Source organism: Sinohyriopsis cumingii, chromosome 16 (genome assembly GCF_028554795.1).
Source record: "Sinohyriopsis cumingii isolate HCF-2022 chromosome 16, ASM2855479v2, whole genome shotgun sequence".
Lineage (NCBI taxonomy): Eukaryota > Metazoa > Mollusca > Bivalvia > Unionida > Unionidae > Sinohyriopsis > Sinohyriopsis cumingii.
The window spans coordinates 72,849,256-72,871,211 of NC_142976.1; the positions used below are offsets into that span (position 1 = coordinate 72,849,256).

At 35.7% G+C, this 21,956-nt stretch overlaps 2 protein-coding genes across 2 annotated transcripts in view; both read right to left on the reverse strand.

The window, feature by feature from the left end:
- Positions 1-12,161, reverse strand: part of LOC149780773 (cystine/glutamate transporter-like) — a 40,238-nt gene extending 28,077 nt beyond the window's left edge. The window contains exons 1-6 of the mRNA XM_089936412.1: positions 11,365-12,161; positions 10,673-10,798; positions 8,442-8,541; positions 4,116-4,160; positions 3,596-3,719; positions 3,017-3,120 (exon numbers count right to left, since the gene is read on the reverse strand). Coding sequence (XP_089792538.1) covers positions 3,017-3,120; positions 3,596-3,719; positions 4,116-4,160; positions 8,442-8,541; positions 10,673-10,798; positions 11,365-12,040 — 1,175 coding nt within the window. The 5' untranslated portion in view covers positions 12,041-12,161. The remainder of the gene's footprint in view (positions 1-3,016; positions 3,121-3,595; positions 3,720-4,115; positions 4,161-8,441; positions 8,542-10,672; positions 10,799-11,364) is intronic.
- A 4,823-nt stretch (positions 12,162-16,984) lies between these two features.
- LOC149780774 (uncharacterized) overlaps positions 16,985-21,956 on the reverse strand; it is a 30,251-nt gene continuing 25,279 nt past the window's right edge. The window contains exons 2-3 of the mRNA XM_089936229.1: positions 18,712-18,895; positions 16,985-17,154 (exon numbers count right to left, since the gene is read on the reverse strand). Coding sequence (XP_089792355.1) covers positions 17,072-17,154; positions 18,712-18,895 — 267 coding nt within the window. The 3' untranslated portion in view covers positions 16,985-17,071. The remainder of the gene's footprint in view (positions 17,155-18,711; positions 18,896-21,956) is intronic.

The following is a 21,956-nucleotide window of genomic DNA, read 5'->3' on the forward strand; positions in this document are numbered from 1 at the left end:
ATTTTAGAATCGACTCCGTATGCCTTTGCCAAAATCTGTGTACTGCCAGTACTGTAAGGCCAGTTCAATGCTTGGGTGGCATTTTCTAATGCCGGTCAGATCTGTGTGAAGGATAGTGTGCTGTTTACTTAAACTGAGTGGTACGTATTAGCACACCAATATACTATATTCCTGGTACACATCGTTACAAGTCACTGAAAAAACCCGCCTCGCTCTTTTATCCCCGGGTGATAAAAAAGCGTAGCAACTTCGTCGTCATAGTTTGCGACGATGCCTGGTTCAGTATGCAGTAGAATGTAAAGGAGAGGTGAAAGTGTGTTGTTTTCTTGTTTACTTCAACTGAGTGATAAGCAAATACACAACGAGTGTATCCTGGTTCAGTATTTAGTAGAATGTAAAGAGAAAGGTCAAGGTTTGATGTTTACTTCAAGTGAATGATAGGTATTACCACACCAAGAGACGATATCCAAAGTCAATGCCTAGGTATTATTCTTGTGCTTAAACTATACCGTGAAATAATTTCATGTCCGATTATTTGGACTAATTTACTTGGACAAATTGGTCTTTATTCGCATTGTGTTTCGTGGTATACTGCCTGTATGTGGACGCATCAGTGCGTAATGCCAACCTTTCACGCTTTGATTTGGACGCTCTCGACGTTATCGCTCAAGTCAATGAAGTTTTAAAATCTGACAATATTAACAGATTGCTCGAATCGAGAAGTTTTTATTACAAGAGGATTATCACAATAATACGTAAGATAGAACGAACAATAAAGGTCATGGAGCAAGATGCTAAAATCATGAGAATACTTGAATGACATTCTCATTCTAAAATGGATACAAATTACTGAATAACCGGGCGAATGTTTGGCAAAGACCTTGTGTCTTCAACATTTTCGTAGTAAACAATAACACACGCCCATTCCTGGATCCGCACCTGCTAAAGTTGAAAAGAAAATACAGTTTAATTTATTGCTGTATTTATTCGTTCCGCATTATTAATATTTAACCTTGTGATAATCTTATCAAAAGCAGCACCTGCCGATAAAAATATTCATTTGTTTTTTTTAAATATTGAATATAATGAACAAACACTTTTCATTGACCAATTGATACCGCCGAAACTAGTTATCATTCGATTTGTTAAATAAAGCCAAAAGGTTTGAATACAATTTAATCAAAGGCTGAATTTCAAGTATGTTTTAAAATAGATTTGCCGACATATTCAGTTTTAAAAAATTCGCCATTGTGCAAAAATTATTGTAACTATCATTGTAAAGAAAATGTGGGTACCCAACAATTATTGTAACATACCTTATAACGATCTCTTTGTTGCCATAAAGCATAAGTTACAGGAATCACGATAAAGTGCATGCTGCTTTGCAGTTACGACTCTGGAACACTCGACAGAGTGGTCAGTACCCATTGATACGTTGATATATTAGTTTCATTTTGGGTGACAGTTTGATGAAACGATCAAGGGCCGTTTCGCTATTATTTATTGCTTTACTCAAAACGCTCATTTACAAAAGAAGCTAGCCGTTTGCCTCACTTTTTTATTTTAAACAATCTTTTGTCGAATCCTTCAACAGACAACACGAAGGGCCCGGAAAGCTGAGTGGTCTTAAGCTCTCCCATTTACGGATCATTGTCTAAAGCTCTCGCATTTTCTGATCATTGTTTAAAGCTCTCGCATTTGCAGATCATTTACGGATCACCTCTGTCTACGTGGGTTCGAGTCTCGGGCTCGGCCAGTGTGGGTATGTGAGAAAGTTTGCCAGTAGCTTCCTATGGATCGGTGGTTCTTATCGGAATTTTCTTGTAGTTATACTGGCCGCAAGAGGTACGTGGTATTACCGCGGTATTTATTCCGGTAGTATACTGTGTACCACGCTACTTGTTCACAGTACGGGTACGTCGAAAGTTTCCATCAGTAAGGAATGTACATAAATTTCCGAGCAAATGTTGTTCCAAATTTAATGTTATTAACAGCATGTTTTCATGAAAATATGTTATTAATTGTTTTACAAGACAAACGTATTTGTCATAAATTAATTTTGAATATTACAATTATAATAATTGTTCTGACCTTTAATCGTACGTTTGACACGTGTCATGTTTTTGCTAGTGTGGTGGCCATTGGGATATTGGGAAAGAAATTCGGGCCAAATTCAGCTTTTAGATAAATTTCGGAATAAAACAATTATAAGTTTTGTATTTATTTACTAGCGTATGTTAATGTGTTAAGTACATGTATTACTTTGTAAGGCTTCGATTCATCCTAAGAATTTTCGGAGAGCAGTTGTTTTCTGTTTGAATTTTATGTACTTTCCCAAGTCCACTAAATATTTTCTCGTTCGTTGATCGCATGGCATCGGTAAGGTACCACCAGGGCCGGCGCCAGACTATCTGGCGCCCTAGACAAGGTTAGATTCTGGCGCCCCACCCCACCCCCACCCCTACGGAAAATATCAGTTTCAAAATTTTGTTTGTTCCGGTCAGCCTGGTGTTTCGGTCAGACTGAATCTACCCGATTACTTGTCCCTGTATGAAATAAACCAGGATAAAAAACGACCCTCAATAAAACTGATTTTTTTTTTTTTTTTTTTTCAAAACTGTTGTTGATTTGGAGAAATGCGCCCCCTGAAATCAGCGCCCTAGGCGGCTGCCTAGTTTGCCTATATGGTAGCGCCGGCCCTGGGTACCACAAAACAAAAAACAACAAAACATTTGAATGGACGATTCCAGAATGGGCCGACCTTAACAGCCATAATTTCTAAACAAACATTTGTATAGACCAAATCTGAAATGGGCCGAGATCCCCAATCACCTTCTGTAAATAACCAAGGTGATCCGAACGGCAGCAGACTGCAGCTATTGATATTCATTCTAGGTATGACATATAGGATTGACTACGAAGTGAATACCCCTTGAAAGAAAGTCATATATCCTGCATGGTTTCGAACCCAGCGAATTTCGGAAATATAAGTTAACTGTTAGGTTAGGTGTATTACCTGGAATGTCCCATTATAGAAGCATTCAAAGCCCCAATAGACGTCAAGGCCACAAAAGCAGAGATCAGTGGAGCTATGGGTTTGAAAAGAGTCTGGATAGACAACTGAAGTTAAGAAGAAACAATTTTACTTTTATATAATATTGGAATTATTCATACTTCAAGTGCATAAATTGCCAAATTAATGATGAAAACAGCTGCGTCAATATACAAATATACATACACAACAATATATATATATATATATATATATATATATATATATATATATATACACACACACACATATATATATATATACAAACGCAAAAACACACACACACACACACACACACACACACACACACATATATATATATATATATATATATATATATATATATATATATATATATATATATATATATATCGATTTGTTCAACTTTTATGAGCATGTTCATATTCTCTGCAAAAATATGGTACATTAAATGAAATTTCTGTACATTCTGTAATTTTTAAACTTTGTGAAAGTCAACAATTTGAGAAGAAATTTCTAAAAGTTGGTAGAATAATCATCTCCTAAAATTCGGATCTTTCTTACCAATGCCACTGCTTTTGAGTTGATGATTTCCTGTGGTGATAAAATGGCTAAATATGCAACATTTGTCATTATGTATTTGAGAATCACGATGACAAATGTAATGTTGCAGGAAAGTGGAAGATCTCTGTAAATAAATAAATAAACAGATAAATAAACAAGATAAAAACTACAACAAAAGAGCTCACTTTAAAAAAATAACAACTAAAGATAATGTGTTCCTTGCACATTAATAGACTTAAAAATGTGTCCGACGTTACGCTAATCAGTAAATATCATAATTATATATATATATATATATATATATATATATATATATATATATATATATATAAGTCGCATTAACAAGTTCAAAATTTCATTTTAAATATAATTTGTCACAATAGAGGAAATCACGAGGATGCCTATTAATATTATTATCATTATTATTATTATTATTATTATTATCGTCCTCATTATTATTATTATTATTATTATTATTATTATTATCGTCATTATTATTATTATTATTATTATTATTTACCTTCCCGGATTTTTGACCTCTTCCGTCAAGCTTGTTATTACCTGCCTAAAAGATAAAATGAAGAAAATACTTTAAACGACACCTCTCGGTAACTAATTTAATTCAGCTAGTTTGAATGTAATTACTGCTCTCTCTCTCTCTCTCTCACACACACACATGCGCGCGCCCTTGGCATATACTTCTGTCAACTTTGGAATAATTTACCTAGCGGTCTAATGTTTATACACAGCAACAAAGGGGTAAGAAAAGACGAAAACAAAATATGAATATTGGTAAAATCAATTCGCATTCAAAACAGCGACCGGTTCCTATGCAACTAAAACATAGACAGTCGTTCATGCTGACAGTAATGTCCTGCATTGTATGTGCTGAAATTTTAACTTCATTTGTATGTATATGGTGTGATACCTCTAACCTTGTATGTGGTTGTATTTCCAGTCGTCCGTGTATTTAGTATATGCAAAAGTTATTTTCAGCATAAACTTTAATAATCGTAAATTTGTTGTTAGCTATATAACACAACTCTACTACAGGTATGCTGTTTAAACAAAATGAATGCGATGTTGTGATTTACCCTATGTATTTATGTGGACGTGTGCTTATGAATTTTGCATATTTCTACTTTTAATGTCTATCAAATGATCACTAATTAAGGAAATAAGTGAATGTTCATTCCTTTACTTTTTGTTATGCTCATTATCTGTTCTATGATAATTCAATGCAATTTTGTATTCGTGCAGTGTTGTTTCATAGGACTGAATGAATCTTTTCTCTCTCTCTCTCTCTCTCTCTCTCTCTCTCTCTCCTTCTTATATTTATAATTAGGTTTATTATTGACTGACGTTTAGTTATATCCAGCTTTCAAATGAGAGAGAGAGAGAGAGAGAGAGATTTGTTGGTCCAATATCAGGATGTTGCGGCCAGGCCATATGAGTAGTTTTGAGAGGTTATTCATAGCCTTAAATTATTTGATTAATATAGTAATGTCACGGATTCGGCAGGTGCGCCAAAGATAGCACACCTTTCCAAGCTGATTGTAGTTATCCCTTGAGATTATATGACAAGTTAACCTGTTTTATCTCCTAGCGACGCACAAACCCGGATATGAAATATCGTCCATCCGCTTTAAAGGATCATTGACGACTGGTAATAACCGGGGTGGGGGGCGTATGAAATGTATTTTCAGAATAAAGCTGTCTTATTAACTAATATTCGCACTACCTCGACTATTATTTCTGCGAGACAAAATATGCTTTTAAGACGCCGGGAGGTCAAACATCTTCAACACTGTGGGTCACATGGACCCAAAAATATAAATGTCGTAGACTATACATAATATATATTATAGTAACTTTACAATAATTATAGAACTGACTTATTGTATAAGCGCGGGCCACAAGCAAATGACCCCCGGACCATATTTCGCCCCCGGCTCTGTAGCTGAACCACTCTGCTTTAAGGCATGATCCGTGGGATTGACCTCGAAGTTATGAGTGATTCAAGAACTATAATTGACATCTCCTATATATCAAAGGAATTTACAGTGTTTCTGTTATTATCTAGCTTTTGTTTTCTTTTTTTTTATTGTCCTCGTAATACGTTGACCGTTGGGTCGGGGAACCATCCCAGTGTCACCTTTCAGTCTCACATAATCTAGGGACAATACATGTAGTGTAGGAAAAAATAACACACACACACACACACACACACACACACACACGCAAGCACACGTGCACACAAACATTCATATATTACACAATCTCTTATAAGACAGACAAATATACAAACATACAGCGTCTAGGCGACATAGACTTGGTGATATCATAGTCCTTTGTTTCTGTTTACCATCAAAATAGACTCAGTGAAATATTTTTGAGATAACTATTAGCTTATAATACAAACACATTATATGTTATTTATAACATGATGCTATTAAACATGCATTATAACACATCATTCTTAGTTACTGGTGGAATAATGGTTCCCATTGTTCCCAAATCAACATAAATGTTTCTTTCTTTTCAGATTTGATTGCGATATATTTTTTACAGATTATAGTGGTCTATAAGAAAAACTTTCAACCCATCTAATCTAGTTAATCCATGCATATCCCTTTTCATTCCATTTATTTTAACATATATTGATTTAACATCCTTTTCAAGAAGTGATTTGAACGAGGTTTTACATCCTTTATTGTTTAAAAATAAAATTAATAAATGGACAGGGATAAATGGTCTGACCAGTGCCGTTATATCTAACTGTAACTTTCTACATAAGGACTTTACATAATGAATCATACTTTGAAATTCAAGGAAATTCGTATTAAGCTTTGTACTAAATAAGGTTTTCAACACTGTTAGATTACCTACTGGTGTTAAGGATATCTTTTTCTAATGTTTTAAACAAATTTGATCATTTCTGTTTTATTTTCAACATTCATTTTAACCATTTAATTCAAATCCACCGAAAACTTTATGCCCAGTGATGTTACTTCAGTCACCCACTGTAATTTTAACTTGTGATGAAATGTTTTTGCACTGTACGTCTTCCCATCCAAACTGCTTTTGTTTTGGCAATGTTAAATTTCAGCCTGAAAGACCGTGCAAAGAAGTTTAATGCTTCATTCAACAGAGGTTTCCAAGGATTTAACTGAGCCATCAAGAATAAAAGTAATGTCATCTGCAAATTGTGACAGCAAATATTCTGTTTCCTTTATCTTGATGCCTTTATATTTTTATTATTTTTAATAGAATGGACCATATTTCTGCACATAATAAGAAGAGATGTGTGGATTTTGGATCACCCTGTCGACAAGCTGTGGAAAGTTTTAAAAACTTTGAGGAAAAAAACAACATTTTTGTACAAATGCCGATGAGATATTACGATGAAAAGTTTGAGCATAGTGCCCTATACTTCGTCCAAATTTAAAAGTGTTAGAACATTATGAATACATTTCCATGAAACAGAATCAAATGCTTTTTCAAAATCAGTGAATAATAATACAATCGGAATTATAACTCTTCTGTAGTGTGCATACCATCATATACGATCCTCGTGTTTCCACCAATGTATCTTCGTTTGACAAAACCAATTTGATCGTCAGACTTAATTCTTTTGGAAATTCATCTTGATGCTAATTTGTATACAGCATTACGCAGAGAATTTGGACGCCAGTTCCTCAGTTACTGCCTAGGTTCATCCAAATTCTGTATGCAAGTTATACTGCCTTGTCTCAGAACAGTTGAGAATGATCCAGTTTCATATGCTTCATTAATTGTTCTAATTAGAAATTCCCCAATGTCAATCCAAAAGACTAACAAATTCATCTGTGAAACCATCTCATCCCGGGATTTTGCAATTTTCCATGCTTTTCAAACAATTCAATAATTCTGTTCTTGGTTAAGCCTAGGAATCTGAAGTTTTCAGAAGGTCCTCTAAGTCTATGTATTCTACCTCTTTTTCCTCATTATATCGATTATTACAATACTATTTTTTACTTCACCTATAATATAAAATTTACCGGTAATAATTTTATTGTAATTTATAATTAACTTTGTAATTAGTGTGTTCACATAGTTTCTGTTTTCTTCGTGGCGTATTATCTGGTTGGTTTCTCACCGTCTTCTATTTATTTAATCCTGCATTTAATTGATACATGAGGCTAAAAGTTTTCTTTTATACTTAATAGTGCATTTCTAGCATTATGGTTGTTTACATTTCCATACTTATTTTAATCTAATTCTGGCTATTGAACCAAATTAAAGCCCCCACATATAATGACAGACTCATTTTTACATTCATATATGATATCATTTATATAATTTTAAAATTCTGGGCAGTCATTTTTTGATCATATACATCTAAATCTAATGGAATGTGAGTTATACATTTCATTTTCATTCATCCAAGTTTTGTTGCATTTTCATAACTTACTTAAAGATCATACGGGCAATTAACATTATATTAACATGATTTTTAAAAAAAGATGAAACACCGTCTTAAAGTCATAGCTCTTGTAATTAGTGGGCGGACCATCTCCTTAAACCCGATTGGTCAAAGTCATGATGTGAAACGGTTCTAGAAATGTATACGCCCCATGTTACATTTCTTCTTTAGTATTCCTAATTTAGAATACTGTCGTACTTTGAAAGGTTTTCGAACGTTCTATGCTGCACGAATGGTCATATATTAGGAATATTATCGCGACCTACCTACCTACATCTATAGATACATGGTTGATCAAAAACCATCTTCTTACCTACCTTCCTGTCTACCTACCTACCTGCATGCATACAGACAGACAGTAAATATGGATAAGTCACTTACCACCCTCCGTACGAAAAGATAGAATAAAAGACCGCAACAGCAAATTGGCCAGGTGCTTTTGTTGTGCCCTTAAATGGATCAACAAAACTCTCAGTCTGACCTTAGGAAAGAAAATGAAAGAAAACCAAATGAGCGGCAAGTAATCATACACTTCATGGAATACCAGTTGGTTAGCAATATAATACTGTAACAGGAAACTTTAGATTCTTTTAATAAATAAATAAATAAATACTGATTGATTGGTTGATTGATTGATTGATTGGTTGGTTGGTTGACTGATTGCCTGATCGATTGATTGATTGTGGTTTTACGACGTACCAGCACGGTACGTCTATTTTGTGCCATAGAAAAGGTTATATGTAGATTATTTACAGCTGATTAAAGGTTTATTATCGACCAGCGATAATAAAATCAAACATTTAAAAATAAAACGATGAGATGGTAAGGGTAATATATGTAACTTCCCGATCAATAGGGAAGGTAAATCGTGTGTGTCAATGAATATTTAGATAAAAATATATTTAGTACGAACGACAGTATATACGTTACACAAAACAAAACAAAACAAAAAAAAAAAAACAACAACTCAAAGTGGTAACATAAAAATTAAATCTTAGAATAGATGTTTACTTCTTTGAGGAATTTTAAAATGCAAGGCACATTTATTGCAGCAGAAAGTTGCTTCATGTGTTGAACATTGTAGTAACAGAGTTTGGAGATCGTGGCAGATGGGTCTTCGCCGTTTAAAATGTAGGAGCGGCTTTTATAAGCATGACCAATTCTCCTTACTACAGATGGTTATGTAGAAAAGAGTCCAGCCTCTTAGGGTTGGCTTGATTTCGGCTGAAGACAAAAATAGATGTACCATTTGGTAAGCGAACTTTTGTTGCGTGATTTCCATTAACGAAGGCTACAGCAGCCTTCTCTTGGTCATTTGATCGCTCAGTGTAACTTCTTGTGCAATTTTTAAATTTGGCGAGGAGTTCCAGATAAGAGATGTGGATGATGCAATGGTTTGTATATAACTTATTTGCCATCGTGTAGCGTTGCAAGTATTTTGGTTTCTTTAGTTGCCGGGGGGGGGGGGGGGGTCGGAGATGTAAGTCTTCTGGATCTTAGAAAGATCAATAATTGTATTGTCAAGGATGGATAATATTCTAATATCAAAGGTTGTTACGGCATTTGGTTTATTTTGGTATAATGTTTTATGTTTGGGTTGGAATACAGACGAAAAAGCAGGGTTCAGAGGGTTTGATCTTAATTTAAGGGCGCATCGTATAGAAATCATTTATCTACGAGGTAATAAAAAGCGGTTCGTTCGGTTCAGTGAGAAGGCATAAACAACCACTGTCCAGTTTGGAGCGATTAAAAGTTCTATATAATTGAAGATGAATTTCTATTAGTACCCCAGCCAATGTGCGCTAATACTTTAAATAAATAAATAAATAAATAAATAAATAAATAAATAAAATCTGATCCGGAATATGGCCCCCAAAATAGTAACAAACTCGCCAAGATCACCTTATTCACATACGTAAATCTTCCTTCCTATCATACTAATAAGTTTATATTCCAGATTTTACAAATATTGCATACAAAGTGGCAATAGCCAATTATTGAACTCGTCCATGATGTTGATGATATTACCCAACTTCCAAGCATAATCAAAAGCCGGTCAGAAATATGACCTAAAGCGTGGTCAAGCGATTGTTGAAGGGCACACAACATGCAACGAAGACAGCTCCATCATGCCATGATTTGACTTGGCCATTGGGTTAGGTGAGCTCATTACCTGTGTAATTATAACCCACTTTTTAGAATGTAATTTAAAATGGCATGCAACGTCACTATCATGAGCTAGAACATATCATTTTGAGGTAAAAAAATTTCCAACAAAATATTTCTTTACAATTTCAAAACTCTAACGCATATTTAAAAAATCCGATCTTTTTTATTGCGTTGTATATTAGCAATCAATTACAGATTATCGTGTATTACAAATTGCGACTAACACAGATCTGACACCAAAACGTGAAAGTTACTTTTTGACGAGCCGTAGCAAGGTGTTTTGCTCAAGGATAACACGGTGGTAGATGGCCTGTGTTAATCCAATGAACATGTTTTAACCCGCGCCCTTTTGGTCCCTTGCCTTTGACGATAACTACTGAGTTATCGGGGTTCCTTTGTGTTTTCGAGAGAAAAACCTTGTAATTTAATGCCCTTCAATTTACCTTTTGCTAACATTACGATTCCTCCGCCAATAAGAATCAAAAGCGCTAGTAATTTTGTGCTCGAGAGAAATGTCTGGATCTTTATGACGTACTTCATGTAGACACAGTTTAGAGCAACCAATGTGACTAAAATGAAGAAACAAAAAAATATCATGCCACTGTCAACGTTACTCTCTCTCTCTCTCTCTCTCTCTCTCTCTCTCTCTTCCTTTTGCGAAAGACATAAACAACTTCAAATGTTATTTCAGATTAATTTCAAATATTGTGATTGTTGAATACATTGAGCAACCACCGTGACTAAAATGAAGCAAAAAAAAAAATCATCCTAGAGTAAATCTCTCTCTCTCTCTCTCCATTCCTTTTGCGAAAGACATAAACAACTTAAAATATTATTTCAGATTAATTTCAATTATTGTGATTGTTGAATACATTTAGGAAAATTTGGGGAAAAAATCTATTACTTTTTAAGTTATAAGACATCAGAAAAAATAAAATGGTTATTTACTTTGTCCAATTTCCAATTACTTTGAGGAAGCTATATTATTATTATTATTATTATTATTATTATTTTTATTATTATTAAATAATAACAACAACAACAATAATGTTATTATTATTATTATTATTATTAAATAATAACAACAACAACAATAATGTTATTATTATTATTATTATTATTATTATTTACTCACTCATAATCCAGCCTGATAGAATTTTCACTGCTGAATCTGGAATACTGCATCCGCAGACTTCCTCAATAGGCTGCAAAATATATAATCCAGCAGTATAGGCCAAAAAGGCCCAAAAAGGGCCAGCAGCGAGGACAACGTATCCCCACATTATTAGAAATCCTGGAAGAGGCCCAAACGTACGCATGACGTAAGCATAAGGCCCACCTGCTGTGGGTAGCATGGTACCTAGCTCCGCGAAGCATAATGCCAACATCCAGTTAATTAGACCACCCACAAGCCAAACAATCAATGATGCTCCAACAGAACCCGTTGTTTTTAAAATAGCATTCGGTGATATAAATATTGAAGAATGTCCAGTCACTGCAATCATAATAGCTGTGCAATGTAATAAATTAATGGACTTCTTCATTTGAGTTCCAGAACTTTCCGCGTTCTTTTCAGACGAGTTATGTCCATCTTGAGAGTGTTTGCCTACGCTAGTTCTTTCTCTGGCCTTTACATGGTTGCTTTGGTCAATACTAGATGAGCCGCGACTGCTACTGTTAGAACTGAATTTAGTTTCGTCTGAATCTGGGAGGTACGCCTTGTTCACAAAAGTTTTTTCCTTGAACACGGTATTCTTTGATGCTGCCATGCTGAAATTTGTTAAGATGATATTTGCTGAATTCCGCTTCATCAACAGGAGACGTTCGCCACTGCAATTAACAAATCAACAGTCTCAGAAACAACTTTCTTTCTCAGTAATATATAAAAGTATTGTCACTTACAAAGTCATGCTTTGAAAACTAAAAATACCTTTAAATTTGGATTTAGTAAACAAATATCTCCGAAGAGTCATTTAAGCATAGCCTGCAATAAGCTCAACCAAGTATGAATACGGGTCTGTTACACAATCGTGTCTTTCCTTATAGAATGGTATCGTGTGACCGAATAAACCACCTATGTTTACGTTCGGAGGTCTTTCAAGTTGCTTTGCATTGTAGCCAATCAGAAAACCTTTAGCTTCGAACCATGTTCTCCGAGATTGGCCTGACTGAAATTTGTTTACTTTCTTGTGATCAAATTGAGTTGTGTTTTGTCCTTGCATTTATAGATTTAAAATAAACAACAACAACAAAAAAAAACCAACAACAACAAAACCAAAAGCAACAAATTTGTCAATAATTCAATTGTGTTGATCAAGCGTGGAAGTGTCGATTGATGAGCGGGAAAGCAAAGCTGCTTTACGTACTGAACTTTTGAACCTTTGACTTAGGCAAGTCCTCGGAAGGATGATGTAATTAAGCGAGACGTCAGCCTTTGAATAATAAACTTTATTATGTGTCTGGTGACCCGTGTGTGAGATAAAGTGAAGAAGGAAATGAAAGAGGTCAAACTGACTTAAACTTTTATATAAATAGACAAGTTCTATACACTTTGAAAACATATGGAAAGAAATCAGGCTTCTTAATATGATCACCATCATTGGAGAGCGGCATGAGGTGGTAGTGAACCAAACGCGTACAAGACGCATACGTAACTCGTGCGTATCTCCTGAAATGTGAACCTCGATTAGAGTGCGTGGTCTGCAAGCTTAAACTGACCAGTGTAACACATTCTTCTCGAGTGCATCGACTTAACCCTGTGAGACATTGATGCTACGCCATGCAATGTCATCAAGAAAAGATAATGATATTCCATCCAACAAAAGCTGAGCATTTTTTTAGGTAATGCGGTTGATATAAGAAAGTTTTAATCGATTCTTTTGATCTTTTACGTTTGTTTACCTTCATATTTTATTTATAGATATCTTACTTTCTCACCGATGCGACAGAGAAGTCTACCTGTTTTGCTAACCTTACTTTTCCAATCTCAGTCTGGTTATCTCAGACCTGATGTATCAGTCGCGGTGTCCATGCGCTAGGCTTATTATTTATTTTTTCGTAGCTTTAAAAACGTTTCAGTTATATCGCTACGATGGCTGCAGTGTGGCAGTTTGTTTTTGTTGACATTCCATAGCCCCATCCCAGTATATATGGCTGGTTAGAGACCTCGAAATGACACCCTGGTTTTCTAAAAGTGTGTATGCTATACGTTTCCCTGTCTTCCCAAGGATCTGTACGTGTTGATGTTTTAAAAACAATAATGCAATTTTTTTTAAATTTTAGCAGGGTTGATCTTTCTTTCATTCATCAAATCTTTTGAGTTTTTAAATTATCCCTAGAAAGCTGACTTGTGTACTTTCTTCCCTTTGTCCGTGCTGACAGTGGGCCTGATTTCTACCAATCAGCTTTAGAATTAGGGTTGTACTTTTACCCCAAAGGCTATTTAGCCCTGGGCTAATTTCCTTCCCTGTTCCAGTAAAGGTTTAGTGTTAAAGTGACTTTGCCAGAGTCATACATCCATATTGTGTAAGATTTTTTTTTTTTTTTTTGTTTTTTTTGTTTGTGTTGTTGATGTTTGGATGGCTTAGCTTGGTCAAATTTCTGAGAGTTATTACTATCTAACTTCCCCAAAAATAATAAGTGTCTTTTGTTTTTGTATTATGAGTGCATGTATTGGATCTGTACTATATGTGCCTTGGCATATATAAAAAGGGGGGGGGGGTTGGTTTGTGAATTCGTGTTGTGTGCTTTAAGTTTTACTTGTTTGTGCCGTGGCACTCTCTTTGATCAAATTATGGTATGTTATTCCGTTTTGTGGGTTTTTCTTTATTGTTGCGACACTTGCTCACATTTTCGTAATTCGTAACATTCATTTTTGTATGATGCTGGGGGGGGGGGGATTTTGTCTAAGATATCGGATTTTTGGAGAATTTTGAAGGTTTTTCATTAAATGATGTTGTGATGTCTAGCAATGGGGCATCATGCCGCAGACATGTAACATCATGTCCCCCCCCCCCCCGTCACATTATCCTGACACCAGGCGGACGCTCTAACTACTAGGACACCGGAGCGGTTCCGCGCTCTAGGAACTACTTTTAGAAAGAAACCCGTTATGTTTTCTACTGTGCCTGAAGGAGTTCTTATAAAAATCGAACTACAGCAGTTATATAACAAAATGAAAGTCACTCAAAGCAACCTAAGGTCTCTCCGATAACACCATACAAAGCATTCACACACACACACACACAAACACACGCACAAACACAAACAAAAGCCGAATACACACACACACACAAGTCGAACTATTTGATAGAGCTCCAGAAACACGGGCAATACAGATCACTGGACACAGAAAAACAAACTCTCTTAAGTCTTACCGCTAAGCCGGCAAAAATCCAGAAATGTGTTAGGCCAATGTCAAATTGGTTTCTTCTAACTTTATCGAACACCCACAATATGCCCCAGTTGAATCAAACATACTAGCCTAATGCGACTGCAAATAAAAACTCCTGCACTTACCAACCAGTGTATTTCATTCTTCCGTCCACATGATATTCCACAAAAATATTTCCATGTAGCTTATCATTGTACTAGTAATAGCAACACTTGCCATACTTGCGGAACAGAAAATATAAGTTTCCAAGAGAGTCATAAATTAAAACTTTCCTGATGTCACAACACACTTCGTTAGAAATCTACCCAGTGGACATATTGTACTGCACAATATCGTACAGTTGCCTTCCATAAAAAGTTTTCCAAATTAGAACTGATGAAAGTTAAAACTTAATTGTATAAAGATATTATTTATTTATTATCAATTTCATATGACATCTATCAACTAAATGTGATAATACAGTAATAGTAACAAATAATGTTATGTTTCTATTTTCGCATGCGTAGAACTTGTGTACTTAGGGTCGACAGGTCACTCCATTGCCCTCATTAGCACATTCGTCTTAATGCGCCGTATTGGAAAAACAAAATCATGTGGCTCGAGACGCTGAGTGCGCAATACTTCCCAACATAAAACAATTATTACTCTTTTCTGGGTTTTGTTTTCCTTTTCTAAGAGCGGCATATATAGTTAGATTCACTTCGACAATTATTCAGATTTTAATCAAAGAGTGCAAAACCTGATGACCTTTGAAGAGAGTGAGAAGCAATAATATTACCTGATGAATACTGTGTTTTGAACTGCTAACTAAATTGCAAGGGTACAGGGTTGTTTTAATTTAGTTGGAAAAAATTGGGGGAGAAAAATAATCTATGTCGGTGTTTCCACCAAGACAAGAAAATCCCAGTCGCGTGGTTAATGCTATAAATTGCAGATATAGATACTAACAGAAAGCCGATTTGCGTTATGTTTATGTATGTCTGTTTTTTAACAGTATCTCGAGATTCAGTTAATTTATTTCAACTTCCAATTACGATATAAATTCTATGGTTAATCTGCCAGCATACCATAAATGGACATAGGACACAATTAATTTTACTATATGTTATCTACATTGGTTTCTCAGTACTGACCTTTCCACTGTGTGACAATCAATACAAATCATATGCTAATCTAAACTACCTTCAAAGATGACTTCACGGTGAAGTTCTCGTCAAAGGTTGACCTGCTCTTTTTTTAGATGCTGAACTGTCAACACATCACCATGTACACAGAACACACATTTCACTTCCGGAGCATCACCAAGGCCTTATTACTCACTGTGCACTGTCGCCGAAATACACACATACAACAACACCCTGAGCTCATATTATGAAGAATAAACAGTTACCTTTAAATCCCTACCAAAAATGCATAAATAAAACTCTTCTATCACCACCAAAATGAGAGAGGAAAAAATGTTCTAAAAATAGACTAGAACTACATTCGTGGGTACTGAACTGGAAGTATTAATTGTGAACCGATTCCTGACAGGGTTAGACAATTTCACCTCCATGGATAAAACTTCCATCCATGATCAAATCAATGTCTCTTAAATGCTGCTGCAAAGTTTTAAGGACTTTCATCCATGAATAGGACAGATACAGGCTTTTAGCTGACACCACTGTAACACAGACACAACTCAATTCCAAATGGCCGAATTTCAAAAATGCACAAAACTTAAAGTTTAATTGTGATTTTGCTAATCAAGATAAACACTTCAAATAAACTGTAATTAGTTTTTAGTTCTAACACCAATCTGGAAATTACTAGAAATTAAACTAGACTGTTTAACTTTCTTAGAAAATTCAATTTTAAAAAATCATACATATTTTGATATGAAAATTTAAATTTAACTTAAATTTTAATGAAATTTTAAAACCTGAAGTTGACAAATTTTGTTCTATGGCAAAGTCTCTCCAATCCTTTGTCATAAACATCAATGGTTTTCCTTATCAGGTGTGAAGCAATTAAACCAAAGCTTGTCAATGAAAGGTAACACCTGAAATCTGGTAGCATCTAAATACGCAAGCTAGGTCTAACCAAGTACATGACATCATTTCCACCCATGAAGGGGAGGAGTCTTCAGATGTCAGGCTTCCAGTAGTATTGAAGAGTTGGTGAAGTTCTCTGAAACCAAGCTAGCATGCCTTCTCCTAACTATATAAGTGAGAGAGAGAGGATGATTCTTGTATTTTACATGCAGTTATCGTAAATGAAACCATGAAAGGGTACAAGAAGAGGAAGACAACTTTTTTTAAACCTGGATATATTCCACATAACAAAGGAGTCACATATCTGACTGATAATACTCTACCAAGTTCCAGTGCTGCATCTGTTCCAGTGACAAGAAGAATGGATGCAGACAAGTTCTCTCTCACAGCTGTGACAAAGCCGACAAATGGGGGTCTCAAGTCAGTTCAGGCACCAGACTGTAATGGCACACCTGGGACTGCAAACATTCTACAACCATCATCCAAAGCAAAACTGGACCTGAAAGAGACAAATTTGAATGAGCATGATGGGACACGTATGATCTGTATGAAAAAAAATGTTGAAATGTGGAATGATATCATTCATCGCCATGGCAATCAAGTCAACATATGTGGTAGACCAGAGTTCCAAATTGCTAATGAAATAAAATGGGGACTTGCTTGGAAGCATACTATGATGTGTAAAAACTGCAGCTTTAAGTCACCAGAGTATAAGTTGTATGATGAGATAAAAACAAATAAACCTGGGCCAAATCCTGCTGCTGTAAATATGATGTTTCAAGCTGGATTACAAGATACACCAATGGGCAACACCAGGGCTAGATACTTGCTTGCAGCCACTGACATTCCGCCACCTAGCAGAACATCTATGCAAAGGGCCTCCAACCTTGTAGGCAAAGCAACTGTGGAGCTGAATGAAATGGACATGACAGAGAAGCTGAAACTAGTCAGACAAGTTAATGTTATGCGTGGTGTTCAGCATCCTGAGCAAATAAATGTTGCTTTTGATGCGAGATACAATGCCATTAGCTTTGGACATGAAAAGAAACCTGGTCAAAGTTCATCACAAGCTGTTGGAATTGCCTGCGAAACTGTTACAGAGAAGCAATACATTGTGGGAACTACAATAGAAAACAAGCTGTGTTGGACTGGAGCATGGCTGAAGGGAAAAGGTTTTGATGTGAAATGTCCAGGAGGCCATGTTGACTGCACAGCAAATCTGTCACCAGTTGCACCACATTCAGAGTATGAAATGGCAAGAGAAATGGGACAAAAATTTGTTCTGCAAGAGATTCTCATCAGACATGCAACAACAGATGGAGATGCACAGGCTGCTGCTGGCTTCCAAAATGCTTATACCATTCTGCATCCAATGTGGAAAGTAGAAAGACTGTCGGATCCCATCCATTTGGGTCGTTTACAGTTCAAACGGTGTAATTCTGCAATATTTAGTGAAAACATGTTTCCAGGAATAAGAACAAGAGAAGGAAAAAGGCTCAAACAGAAAATTTTCAGCCAAGACATTAAAGCACGTTGCGGTTTAATCTTCAAACAAATGATGGAGGACAATAGTGGTGATGTTAAAAAAATTAAATGTCAACTTCCCCAAGTATTGGATGCCACTCTGCGCTGTTATTCAGGGGACTGCTCCAAATGCCGGCATTATTCAAAGGTCTGTGGGGGAGGAAGTACTAACAGCTGGTGGATGCGATCAGCATACCTGGGCCCTCATCAAATGACTCATCTCAACATGACAGAAAATGATAAGAACATCCTGCTAGAAGTTCTGAAAATGAAACTCTCCTGTGATGTTGTAGAAAGATTGCGACTGAACACAAACACACAGAAATGTGAGGCAGTGAACAGATCAATCAGTGTTTCATTACCTAAGAATGTGAACTATTCCAGAAACTTTGAGGCAAGAGTGCATTCAACAATACACAGACTCAATAACAGCCTGGGATCATCACTGAAAAAAAAAGTGACACACTTGGGAGGTAAACTTTCAACAAGGACTCTGAGATCACTGGAGACAATGGATAAAGACTGCACTTACCAGCAGTTGTATCAAAAGCATCCCAAAACCAGGAAACGTATTCTAACAAGACGAGGAAATATGATACAGGCCCATCTGAGGTACAGGACACAGCAAGGCAATAGGAAGTCTGACTACTGCAAAGGACTGCTAGATACCAAGGGCGATCACTCCTATGCAAAGGTTTAGCAGGAGCCAATGGACACTGCAGACAGAAAAAGTTATGTTAATTCCATGTGCAAAATGAAAGCGCTCAAATACACCATGAATAACACATTGTACAGAAGGGAAAACTGTAGTGGGGAAATCCGTAGGTAACACAGCGCATGTTATGTGCAGTTGTGTTACTTACTACCACCTGATGAGACCTATGGAGAGGTCGAAACAGTTTTCTCTGAATATGAAGACACAAATAAAGAAATTAAAAAGCAAAATAAATAAAGATTAAAAAAATCAAAATTAAAATAACATGACATGACAAGACATGACTTACTAGACTAGCTGAATGAATGAATGAATGAATGAATGAATGAATAAAAGGAACGAAAGAAGGAAGGAAGGAAGGAAGGAATGTATTTAAGAAAGCACTGTCATACCAGCATGGTCTACTAAAATAAAGACCACACTCTTTCCTTTCTCCTTGTTACTCAACACATACATACATACATCCATCCATCCATCCATCCATCCTTCCTTCCTTCCATCCATGCCAGACATACATTGATATGGATGTGGGTGGGTGTAAAGGATATATCATGATACCTGAATTTATTCCATATTACAATTTCAACTTTAACATGCAGTCAGGATAGTCACCATGGCCAATGCAATGACCATAACCTTTGCAATACTGTCTATTATTATTAATGGAATGATGCTCTAGAACCAGATGATCCACATTCACACACAGACTATTATGGCATAAATGGGATGCATCTAGCTCCTTTGGTATAGTCAGACTTCTCAACTTCACCATCAGTGCCAGTCTGTGAACATGTTTTTTCTTCCACGTGTTTGTTGTGGGATCCTTATATGACAATAGGCCATATAATCCATTGGCTGTTACATTTCCTGTCCATATTTTACAAACACTATTATGTGCTATTACAGAATTCAATGAAATTTTTGCTGACAGGCTTTCAAAAAAATCCTCCATTGCAACTTCAATATGGTGTAGGAATACATTGCTGCTAATAATAATGAGTGTCATCTCCAACAGATACCATTTCTGTGAATTTATAGGGAATTTTTTTTTTTTAATTTTTAAATTTTTTAAAATTAATTTTAAAAAAAAATTAATTAATTTTTTAAAATTTTAATTATATTTTCGGATTGCTACAGTCAATATACACAAGGTGTGAAAATCTCATGTGTCTATCATTAATAATAAAAATATTATAGCAATTTAAAGTTGAATCAATGCTTCCCTGACAGGACATAGGACACAATTAATTTTACTATATGTTATCTACATTGGTTTCTCAGTACTGACCTTTCCACTGTGTGACAATCAATACAAATCATATGCTAATCTAAACTACCTTCAAAGATGACTTCACGGTGAAGTTCTCGTCAAAGGTTGACCTGCTCTTTTTTTAGATGCTGAACTGTCAACACATCACCATGTACACAGAACACACATTTCACTTCCGGAGCATCACCAAGGCCTTATTACTCACTGTGCACTGTCGCCGAAATACACACATACAACAACACCCTGAGCTCATATTATGAAGAATAAACAGTTACCTTTAAATCCCTACCAAAAATGCATAAATAAAACTCTTCTATCACCACCAAAATGAGAGAGGAAAAAATGTTCTAAAAATAGACTAGAACTACATTCGTGGGTACTGAACTGGAAGTATTAATTGTGAACCGATTCCAAATATGACTGCTGATGACGTCATTAGGGATCTCTACTGAATATGCAGTACATGGAAATGTGTTGTGATAATCAAGCTGTGTAATGAAGTGATCCTTTGGATTTAAATTAACGTGAATTAAGATGCCGTGCCAAGTGCAAAAACTGTTATATTAGGAGATACCAATAGAGATGGAATATATGAAGAAACTTCTTATTTTTGCTTTCTTTAAGCCAAATACTACAACTATATATGTAAAATTAAAGGGGATATACCTAGATTGGATGGTTTGAAAGTTTCTATTAAAGATCATTATAATCTGGAAACGTATATTGCAATACAACCTGAAAAGAAAGAAGCATTGATGTTGATGTGGTAATAGTGGGAACCATTATTCCACAGTAATTAGAATTACGTGTTTAATTAAAGCACGTGTTTAATAGCGTCATGTTATAGTATACATTGTGTCACCTAGATGCTGTATATGCATAATTGTCAAATAAGAGATTGTGTAATGCATGAATATGTGCACGTGTGTTTGCATGTGTGTGCATTTTTTTCCTCTTCTCCTACACAATATGTATTGTCCCAAGGCTGTATCAGTTGTAAGGTGAGCCTGGGATGGTTCCACGACCCATGGTCAACCTATTACGGAGACAATAATAAAAAGAAAGAAAGAAAGAAAAAATATACAATACATGTACAGCTAACAAATACATGTACATATGTAGTACATGTACATGTATACGGTATTGTAATAAATATGGAGTAAGCGCATTAGGTTATAGCGCCCCGCTTTAAGGAATTCTTAGATTTGTGTGATTATTTGTGATTATTGGAATTCGGCGCAACGGAAATATCCTTAGGCCGAAATAATTAGCCATTTACTAGGAGCAAACGTCACGGAGTGAAGTGTTAGTGAGTTTCCATGATACCATGGTTCACTAGTAGTGAAATTCAGGACAAAACTGAATGAATGTCTGTCCCTGAGTAAGACATTCCATATTAAAATATAATGGTACACATTGGTGGTGTAACTGCAGTGGCAGTATTTACGGTAGGAATAAATAAGAAGGGGCTTGTCAGATACCGTTTATGTCGCCATTAGGGCAAATATGGTGCAGTTATAATGGCGAAGTGTGTCTGGAAAGCATACATTGACTGACCTAAGGTGGCGGAGTTAAAATAGTTTCCAGTGTTAGGGGATACTCTAGTACTAATATTAGTGCCCTTATTCCTACCTCGTGGACAGCAACAAATCAAGTTGAGACTACGACATCGTAGTTAGGGGATACTCGTACATTTTCTAAGGCGTGAACGGTTGGCGGTACGGAAACGTGATGAAGACAAACCATGCAGATGTGCGGTTGATAGATATTTGGCAGTTTGTTTTATCTTGGT